Below are 10,909 nucleotides of genomic sequence, written 5' to 3' on the forward strand. Positions count from 1 at the left end.
CGTGAGCGCGATTCTGAAAGCCCTAGACCTAAAGAAACCAATGTTCGAGGATAAATATTTCACTCCATCGCTCAGCGTATATATATATATATATATATGTATATATATATATTGCAGACCAAACTGTTAACCTGATAGCCGAACAAACGCAGGTACCTTTTCCAGCACCCATTAGAGTGGCCTGAAATGTATTGTTACGTTTAACAAGGTCGCTTAGATGTTAGGCGTTCATAAACCTTTCCCAGTATAGAAAACCTTCTGTAGTAGCGGTGAACACACTGACTAAAACTGACATTGATTGTTTAGGGTACACTACCTGGCGGTGCTCCCACTGAATTAAGGATAATTAAGTGCTGATCACATTCTGCCCTTGTTGACTGTCGGACGACATTGCCCCATAAACTGCACATCAAGCGCCGTTCTGAACACCTATGCTGACTGGCATATCAGTGAGGAAGTGCGTAGCCTACTCGTTTTTGCATATGATTTCTTCTTATAAGATGCGGCTTATGAATATTTTTTCCCTCCATTCACCCACAGTACTTTTCGTTTGGAATAACTCAGCGCACACTACATCATCATGCGGGGTCTGACAGATCTCCTTACCCGATGCAACAGACTGCCAATATTGAACACTTTTAGGACGGCATCCACGCCATCATTCCATAATTTTGACTGCGTAATTATCGGTGGTGGGATTGTTGGACTTGCTACTGCCAGAGAACTCATAATACGGTATCCGAAATGGAAAATGGCTGTACTTGAGAAAGAGAAGGAGCTCAGTCTACATCAGTCGAAAAACAACAGTGGAGTTATACACGCTGGGATTTATTATGTACCCGGATCGCTCAAGGCCAAACTGTGCGTAGAGGGCATGAAGCGATCTTACGCTTATGTCGAAAAGAAAGGGATTCCATACAAGAAATCAGGAAAGTTGATTGTTGCGACAGAAAATTATGAGATCAGCGAGTTGCGAAAATTGTTTGAGCGTGCTACAATCAACAATGTCCCAGGTGCAAAACTGATAAACGGGAGTCAGATTAGTGAGTTGGAACCGAATTGCGTTGGACTAGAGGCAATATATTCCCCTGAAACCGGCATTGTTGACTGGAGAACGGTGGCTTTGTCATTTGCAAAAGATTTTGAAAACCTTGGGGGTATCATTATGACAAAATTTGAGGTGACCCATTTTGATGAAGCACATCAAAATACAGATTACCCATTGCGGATTCGTCCATCTGATACATCACGGTGTGATTTACCCTCCGTCCAGACAAAATATGCTATCTGCTGTGGTGGACTACAGTCTGACCGTCTGGCAGAAAGAACAGGCTGTTCACCGTCCCCGAAAATCATTCCATTCAGAGGAGACTACCTCAGGCTTCGAGATGAAATGTCTGATCTTGTTAAAACGAATATTTATCCTGTTCCAAATCCCAGGTTTCCCTTCCTCGGTGTACACTTCACACCACGCATTGATGGCACTGTTTGGTTGGGTCCGAACGCTATTCTATCACTCGACAGGGAAGGATACGGCTTCTGTGATTTTAATGCAAAGGATGCCCTTGATTCTTTAACGTACTCTGGATTCTGGAAGCTCGCAACGAAGTACATAACCTTCGGTGCAAATGAAATAATTGACAATATATTTATTAAACGACAAGTTCGCAAACTTCAGCGTTTTGTGCCAAAGCTCAAAGTTACTGACGTTATTCGTGGACCTTCCGGAATAAGAGCTCAAGCCTTGAATCCAGATGGTATGTTGGTGGACGATTTTGTGATACAGCGCGGTGAAACAGGAATTAGTAGACGAGTTATGCATGTGCGCAACGCTCCTTCACCAGCAGCTACCTCTTCGTTGGCCATTGCTCGAAGCTTGGCCGATGAGGCAAGGGAGCTTTTTGAATTTCCAGAGCCAGCGCAAAGAGACTCTGTATGAATCGTCATCCTCCCAGTGGAGATAATATGCATATCCTGAAGAGCTGCCGAATCACGATTTACAAAACACTCTCACCGAGAAAACCTGATATTTGCATTACGGCAACTAGTTTGATTTTGTTCGCTAAACTTACGTACTCCACGCACATGCACCCACGAATTTTGAAAGATCAACAGAGGATCTATTTAGTTTGTTTTTCACATTCTACAAGTGGTAGTTTTTTCACATACTGTATTAGATAACTCTCTCGGCACTTGTGCAATTTTGATCGGTCAGAGGGGGGAGAGGTATCAGCTTGTAAGCGCTAAAGTCCCGAATTTCATTGGATTTTTCTTGTCCTTTGTGACGTTAACCTTACGGTTACTTACTACCAGAACGTGTCCGTTTCACGACGTCATCAAGAGGTTTTCACTTTGCTCTCAGAATTGCGAAGTTTTGTTTCCCAAAAAGGTCATCGTGCCCATTTCAAATAACACTCACAGTGCCATAATTCTTGATGCAGGTTTGAAATCAACTGTTGCTAGTAGATCATCCTGTCACCGAAAACTGCTCATAACCCTAATCACTTGTGATACACTGGTACCCTGCTTTATACCCTAGACAACAATATTGCACAAATGTTCCAAGGAATATTTAGTCGTCCAGGTATCGAGTACACCACCTCCCGTGAACCAAAGAGAACGGGAGTAATAGAAATTTGCCAACCGGTGGGGAAATTCAGATAGCCACCGGTGTATGTGCAATTACCAAACGAATAGCAAAGATTGGATTTGGGTGTCCAAGACGAACAGTTGCTCCGAATAGCAGCAGTTTATTCGTTACTCCACCTAGTGTTTTCACTCTTCATAAGGTCACCTAGCAAGATATGGAACAACATCCGGCTAGATCCTAATTCTACTCCCTTGGCTCTTCGATCCCTATTCTAGTTGCTTGTGCATCGCTTACTAGTTTTAATGAAAGCTAACTTGTATGCTGGTAGTAGTAAGGTTTGCACTAACTGCTAAACACCTAAATTCTAGTGATAAGTAGAACGAGGGGTGGGAACCTGACACAAAAAAGTTCGTTATTTGGGAAAGGGGAAAACATATATCGTTCGCACACTTCAGCAGGGTAGCAGTAAGATGTTATCAAAACAATTGGCCCAAGCTCCTTTGCGACTGACAGTCAACACAAAACCAACAGCGAATTTAAGTAGGCTGTCCGAATAGGATGTGATATTACTGGCCACTGGACTCGACTGCGTGACATTTTGAGTGTGGGTTCCATCCATCCATTCACCTTTTCTATGAGTCACTGTTAGGAAGGCGTGAAGATCTCACTGCACTTGGTTCGACTGAAGGGAGTATCGTTTCGCGTTGCTAATGAGTAACCCATCCCCCACCGATTTATTACCAGCAAAAGGTTGGGCTGGCAAACAACACTTTAGTTGACAGTTATAGTTTGGGAGTACTCAGTTGATTGTTTTGACTCCAAACACGACAGCAGCCATCTTAGGACAGTACATGTTAGTTGGCTAGTGACAGGGGATCTGTTTACTGAGATTAGAAATTTGCCTGCAACCCAGTTGCAGTTATGGCTTGCTGGTTTTACCGAAATCAGTTAGAAAATGTAACTATCGCCATTTATGGGCATGTTTTTTTGCGTAGTGACACAACGATGATGAACTGATATTCATACAAGATCACCTGGGTTGGTTAGTTCACATATTTCCAGAGATTTGTCCAACGAAGGCAATGTAATGTGCTGTGTATCTTCTCGGATAAATGACGTTTACATCCCGAAAACCTTAGTGACAGTTCTTGGGGAAAACGGTCACCCAGGGTAATTTGTTTGGAAACATTTACTTGAGGAAAACTGTGTTGTCCGAAATCATGGATTTAAGGAGTAGGTATATCCGTCCTAATCAAACGAACGAGAGTTCTCGTTTTAGTAATTAGAAGACTCTGCTCATCACGAACAAGAAGATCCTGGTTACCAAATTGGGTGCACCGTCAATCCATTCCTTTCATTGTTCAAACCACGAAAACTGGAGCGTTTTTTTCAGTTAGCCTCATCAGTCTTATTTTGCTTTACCAACATCTCTGTTGCAAGGTATTTAAGATGTGTAGCTAAACGTTTGTTCAAACAGATTTCTGAACACATCCCAGCGAATATACATAAAAGAACTGGAAAAATGGTCAATATCTGAGCATGCTGTTCAAATCACGTGTTATGCGGGCTGCTTGGACACCTTTGTCACTAACTGACAGAAAGTTATGAAATGCCAACAAACGATAAGTGGGGAAAGACCCCATAGTTTCCTCTTCACTATGCACCCACTGGATTCTGTGTGACGGAGTGGCGCTACCTACTATGTTGAGTTTTTGTCCAAAAAGTTTTTTTTTACTTAATCGGATCCGGAAATGCTGAATGGGTAATATGCGCAGTTTGTCGAGGCAAGTCCAGTCATTGGTCATTTATCGACTGTTCTGTGACTTGACCTCACTTACGCATTCATGCACCGAACACAAATAGACGTTGGTTAGACTAACCATATTGGAACGGACTCGTCTAATTCAGTGATACATAAGGATCAGAACTTATCTATGACCAGTTCTATCGTTTCAAACTACATGATGTCCACGGACTTTTAGCTCACTGTGCCTGAATGGTCTGCAACCTGATATAGCTATCCGTTACGAGGGACTCACCCAGTGGAGAACAATGCGAGAATTGGTGATGGGCTTTGAGATTACACGGTAGTTCAGTGAAGGAAATATATCCAACAAAAAAACATGGATCGTTCCAAATCTCTTCAAGAAATCTTCCGGCGTGGTAAAACGTTTTATCAGCATATTCTTCTTCTTGACTGATGGACTAGTTATGGATGCCTTCAAAAAATACAGGGATGAATTTCAGCTAGATGGCCTGCAGTATTCCAGTGAGTTTTATGATGACCCTTTGTAGAATAACCACCGTTCAAGACATCACTAAATAGGGTCCGATAATTAAACTGACAAAAATATATGGCATTTTTTGGATCTTTTACACCCTTCTACTGTCGACAGACTCTGGAGAAAAGGCAGCTTACTTGCTTCTCATTTCGTAAAGGGTCTCGTTTCTGGTATTTGAAGCACTGAATATGAAGTTGCAATAGATAACAAGCATCCTTCGAGGACGAAAAATATAGATGAACAATGTGATTAATTGAAAAGCACCAGCCGTTCGTCAATACCTACCGAGAAACTTCGGGTGATAAAGGTCTGGCAGTTTACCGTAAAACAGTGAAGATCGTTGCGGATATGCGCATGCGAAATTGCATACACTTCAATTATTTTTTTAGTGTTCAATATCCGTTCCTTATCGAAATACCACAAAATAATTTTCGTCACCTAATGCCTCACCATATGGAAGACTAATAAAAGTGAACAGCTCTGACGTTTATGTATGCTGTTTACCATGGTATCATCACTTAGACAGCCTCTGGCTATGGCTACGAAAAGCCATTGGCATACATGTGTAAGCTATACGGAGGCTTGAAAACATTCAGTTAATAAGCTCTCTAAGTACTCGTTGCGTTGCGCGCGTTTTATCTATTGACCTCTCACAGAAACACGAAGTGATCCGGTTCTTTTGAACTGTTCAGTAGGTAACTCCACAGGGTCTGACGCTTTGCACAACTCGCATGCTGAAAACAATTGAGCGGGATGTTTGACAGCACAACGCAGTAACGAAAATTGAAATTGGCCATCATTCACCTCTGGTCACTGCATTTCGACTGGAATGTTCTTATCAGCGACTGAACATATGTGAGCTGTTCATATCATCAATGTAACTTGGGTGAAGTTACAGAGCATGGGATTATTACACATACTGTTGCCAGAAGTTGTAGCCACCTCGAAAACTTCAAAGCGAACTAAATTCATTGTGTTTACAAACTCACAGTGGCCAACTGTGAATTCGCAGCATCAGCATAGGTGTCTTATTGATGGACATGAAAAAAGAAGGCTGGGAACTCCATTGCAAGGTGTTTTGAAAATAATTAGTCAGTCATCTAGCTGCACTGGCTTGCCGAATTTAAGTGCACTCAAGTTGCCAGTTTCGTGACCGTCTTGAACTGAACGCTCAGTAATGGAATTCTCAACGGTTTGGCGATACCTTTGTCCAGAATTCCGTATGCATCACCACCTATTCCAAGTACAGCGCTCCAAGGCGCAGATGATTTAAGTCGAAATACCGCTGTCTATCCGATAGTGAAACGTCACACATCAGGTTTGGTCGAGCATAATCAGTTTGCCTGTATGCAGAAGCATCCGAAATTAAGGGTTATTTATCATTTGGATGCAGAGAATAACTTTTTGTACTAGGCCTTTAGATGTGAGGTTTTCTTGGAGGGAGGGTTTGCAGTAACCACTTGATTTGACGATTGCCTTGACCAGCTTTCATTCAATCGTTGACTAATCAGGACTGAAAATTTCAACAGCCAGTTTGACTTTATGTCAGATGGGGACAAAACGAGCTTACAGAGTAATGGGGGCGAGATGGCCCAAGTGGTTAGAGCGCGAATTTACTGACCGGAAGGTTCGTGGTTCGAATCCGACCTCCGCCACTCGACTTCCCCTGTCTAGGCTTGGGCAACCTGGCAGTATCCTAGCCCTCGTGCTTCCTTCGGGTGGCATGGCAGTTAGGCACCGGAAGGGTGCTACAGCTGAACGCTTTCTTTTTTCTTTCTTACAGAGCAATGTATGGTTCCTGCAATTGTTCTTGGTCTAAATGTTCACGGGTCTTAATGAAAATGTATAATAATGTGGGTTTAATGCTGTATACAGAAGTTGACCTACAGAGATGAAATAGTCAAAAGATTGTCCAATCCGTCATTGTCAAATGTGACGGTGCGACTGGAGTGGTTGATCCATTCCCTCTGGTCCCGTTTTCCTATAGGCCAATGCGTGTAACCCAGAGCACTGGTGACTGATGCATGCTTCCAAATAAATTCACGGTATTTTAGTCCGATGATAACCACATGATGCAAACTTTGTTTACCGTGCTTTGTGGCCCGATTACTTCTAAGGGAGTCTTCAGTGTGAATTTTCAAACTGGCTGACGAAAGTGGTGAAAGGAAGAAGGCCTTCGCTGCGGAGTTATTTATTAGAAAATGCCAGACTATTGGACAGGAAAGCAAAACTCTCATATGCATCTTAATTACAAAAACTGAACACCCATGTTCTCTTGAACGCATCCTCCTGAACTTTCCTAGATATTCATTGAGTGTTGCTCAAGTCCAAGCAAATGCTACGAAGCAACTCCACAAATCCGCAATAGATATTTCTTTTCAAGCGAATTGATAAGAAGTCACACTACTCGCATGCCTTACCATCAGTAGTATCACCGTTACAGTGATAATACAGTTCAGTCTTCTGTTGAGCGTCTCAGTCAATGTGCCGTAACATTACTGGCAAGGACGGTAAATATGGGTATACGGAACTGAATAACTCATCAGATGGTTGTTTGGCGTACAGCTTACTAGGGTATTGTTATTCATATAGTTGAAATATCGGATGTGGAACTGAATAACACAGGACTTGACGTTTGGCAAGGAGAATTTCCGTCCAAACGTGAGCACACTTTTATACTGTCTAAGAGAATACGTTTAGTTGTTACTTTTTGTTGCACCTGTGTTGAGACCTAGATGGCATTATGCTTCAGAAGCTTCACTTCATTCACGTACTGTTCGAGGACAATGTTCAAACTATTTATCCAAGTTTTCCTACTAAAAACCTGGAAAACCTAATGAATATTTCCACTTCTGCTCGTGACTTTTATGTCTCCTTTGGGGGGACAGAGTGGACCAGGGAATAAGTTCGCCAAAGCCTGGGATGTGACGGCACAGATTTGTAACCAAAGGAGAGTTTTTTATTGTAGCCTGGTCTCCACCGTAGAATTCTGTCACAGAGTGCTGTTGGTGATCACTATGCAGTACGTGCTGAAGAACTGTCCTAAAGAAAATCGGCATTGCAGTTATCTTCTACTCTAATCTAGTTTCTCAGTGAACTTCAGGATAACCAACCACCTCGGTTACTTACCTTTCTTAGCTGACCTTCGGAAGAGTCCTTACGATGGACTAATCGTATTGCGATTTTGCCCTTGTGTAATCTGTGCACCTGTTCGAACAGACCATATCAAAATGCGACCGAAGGGCAAGTTATGGGAGACATTCACCTAAAGCATGCAAGAGCTCTCTGGTAATCAGGGAACTTAGTCTTCATTTTGGCTTGACGGACCGGGCTTACAGTCGCATGGATTAGGTATATATCCTTTTATCGCGGATCGGATATTTTTACACTCAAGTCGTGTCAGAGCGTCCAGCACTTAAGCGGTCGACTCATTGAGGCGTAATGCTGTAAAATTTTATCGATCTGCTAACCAGTACCCTGTTGTGCTCGACAGGTTGGCAACAGATGAAGATTCACAATCTCGAACACTTGACCTCTATCATCGCACGAGACTCCTCAGGAATACTCAGGGATACACTGTCAATCCATACCAAAACAACCGTCACACAATTCAGGTGTGAAGCTTGAAAACAGGTTGTTTAAATCATTGTTCTTTTGATATGACTTTTTCGTGCCCAGTAAACCAGATCAACCTTAATTAGAATCCGTTTGAAGACCCAGTTAACCAAGCTAACAAGCTTGTTGTAGCGTCCAGCGACATTATATCTAATCGAAACAGATTTGATCCAGACCTGTTTTAACTACAAACAAAGCACCAGATTCTATAAGCATCCGTTAAAACCAAGCACATTTAAGATTTAAGAAACCTCCATAAGTATATCATCTTTATTTGACCGAACAAAATGTCAAACAAAACAAGCTATATTAAATAATACCTGACTTACGGACTGATGAAACTGAATTTACTCGTACAAAAGAGAAGAGTGCAACCACAACCCTGAAGGCAATAATGAAGCGAAGTTATATCAAGAAATCAACGGGTACGAACGTCCCTCGTCTGTGCGGCCTCCGCAGAATTCATAAACTTGGTTGCAAACAGCGACGTATATTTGACGTGAACAACTCTACCTTACACTCACCAATTGAAAAACGACTCGGTCACTCGGCATTCAACTTCACCGACAACCACTTAGGACCAGAAAATGTTTCCTCTTGATATCCTTTCTTTCTACCAGTGCTCTTCCAACCGACAGCTGGTTACAACTGCATCTTTATAAAACTATCCGGCTTTATCTCATCCACTCCTATAATCAAGCCCAAAGAATTGCTTTTACGCTGAATGTTCACCATGCAGTCTTTAATCAACGGAACCGTGTAAAGAAGGAGAGGTGAAGCGGCAATGAGTTTTCCACTGGGACTGATTTTAGGCGGTATGTGACTCTGAAAGTCAATTAACCCCAGTGGATGCATATGTCCTTCCATAAACGATGTGGGGCTATGTCTACCACTCGTTATCTCCACACTGCAACCAGGGAGCTACATCGAGATTTTAGTTAGGTAAATATGACGCTGAGCTTTGCCGCGAAAGTGAAGACTGAGGGTTTTCCCTTTTTGGATGGGTAGGCTTCAGAGATGAGTATACCAGAAGGCCACTTCGTTTGACTGGTGTGTACGCTGCTGGATATGTGGTTGGCTAATTTGCCACTGAACGCGCGTTCTGCCAACTATCGGAAAATCAATGAAAATAGAGCGACGTGGATGAACAGGTGACAAAACTTGACCCAGCAAGCACCGTGTGAGCAAAATAGCATGAGCATGACCACCTATTAACTGCCGATAGTTGCCATCAAAAGTGAACACACAAGCTGTCCAGACGAAAAGTGCTCTTAGTCAACCCATGAAACGGCTAATGCAAAAACTTCCACAGTTTCACTGATATGAAAGGACAAAGAAACATGACCAAGTGTTCGACTCGAAAAATCTGTATTCACGACGCCAGATACATGATTGTGCCTTATTTCAAAAGCACTAATGGAAAATCGTGGTGCGACAAGAGGCGACTGAACAATGATGCGAAATCATGCAACCACTAAGCAGAAAAGAATTCTGCACATATTTGATGGAACGCCTGAAACGGTTACACGTCAGCTGACCACTTAATACCTCACAACTAAGAGCATGAATGCCCAACACTGACTTGAAGAACAGTGCGTCCGTCCACGACTCATCCATATGTATGCCTTTGTTCCGTATACTATGTGGAGCATGCGACACGGTATCCGCTCCTGTGAACTGCTGAGGGCATGCCATCTCGGAAGCATTCTGATAAACGAAACCACGTGGCTGGTGAGGTCCATACTAGACACCAGATAATCCAGCTGTATGACACATTAGACGGCCACCAAATCGCTCATGGACCGTTCGACAAAGTGCACTCAAAACGGCCAAAGTAATTGCAATTTGCCTACGAGAACTGATTCTTTATCCACAGAAGTGCATATGCAACTGGTGTCCTGCCAGCGATCAGCAACTTCCAGGTCAAAGGAACGCTAATACTGAGCTACGAGTGATCCTCTTGTTTGTAGAACCATTGCATTGATTGATGTTATTGACCAAGTTTTTGCATTTCGCTCTTTCGTCACACCCCTATACTATTTAGGTCTATTTGTCTATCGAGAGCGTGTTAAAAAAACTCATTTGCCTTGCGAAGTGCTCTTCGTACTTCCATTTCCATACATTGTAAATGTTTTTTTTGAGACAAAAAAATCATCCTTATCTGTACTTTTTCATGTACCTTATCCAGTACGTCCGATTAAGGCGGAATGCATATTGAAGTCTCAGCCCTGCAGCCAAACATGTGTGGTCAACAGGACGCCTGTGTTTTGCTTCGGGTTTGTTGGTAGCACTAAGCAAGTTGAGGTCAAATTACAATAACATTATGGTTGTTTATACGGTGAAGCACATTTGAATCTGACCTCTCGAGTGCATACATGCAACGGTCTATACGCCTCGGGCTTCATATTCCAATGAACATAAA

General features: G+C 42.6%; 1 protein-coding gene across 1 annotated transcript in view; it reads left to right on the forward strand.

Moving 5' to 3' along the window:
• The window catches only part of T265_00030 (hypothetical protein), a gene marked incomplete at both ends in the record, with an annotated part of 12,416 nt that extends 10,477 nt beyond the window's left edge, over window positions 1–1,939 (forward strand). Inside the window, one exon of the mRNA XM_009163687.1 lies at window positions 643–1,939. Coding sequence (XP_009161951.1) covers window positions 643–1,939 — 1,297 coding nt within the window. The remainder of the gene's footprint in view (window positions 1–642) is intronic.
• Window positions 1,940–10,909: the final 8,970 nt, after the last annotated feature.

The sequence above is a fragment of the Opisthorchis viverrini genome (assembly GCF_000715545.1).
Source record: "Opisthorchis viverrini unplaced genomic scaffold opera_v5_1, whole genome shotgun sequence".
In the NCBI taxonomy this organism is placed as follows: Eukaryota; Metazoa; Platyhelminthes; class Trematoda; order Opisthorchiida; family Opisthorchiidae; genus Opisthorchis; species Opisthorchis viverrini.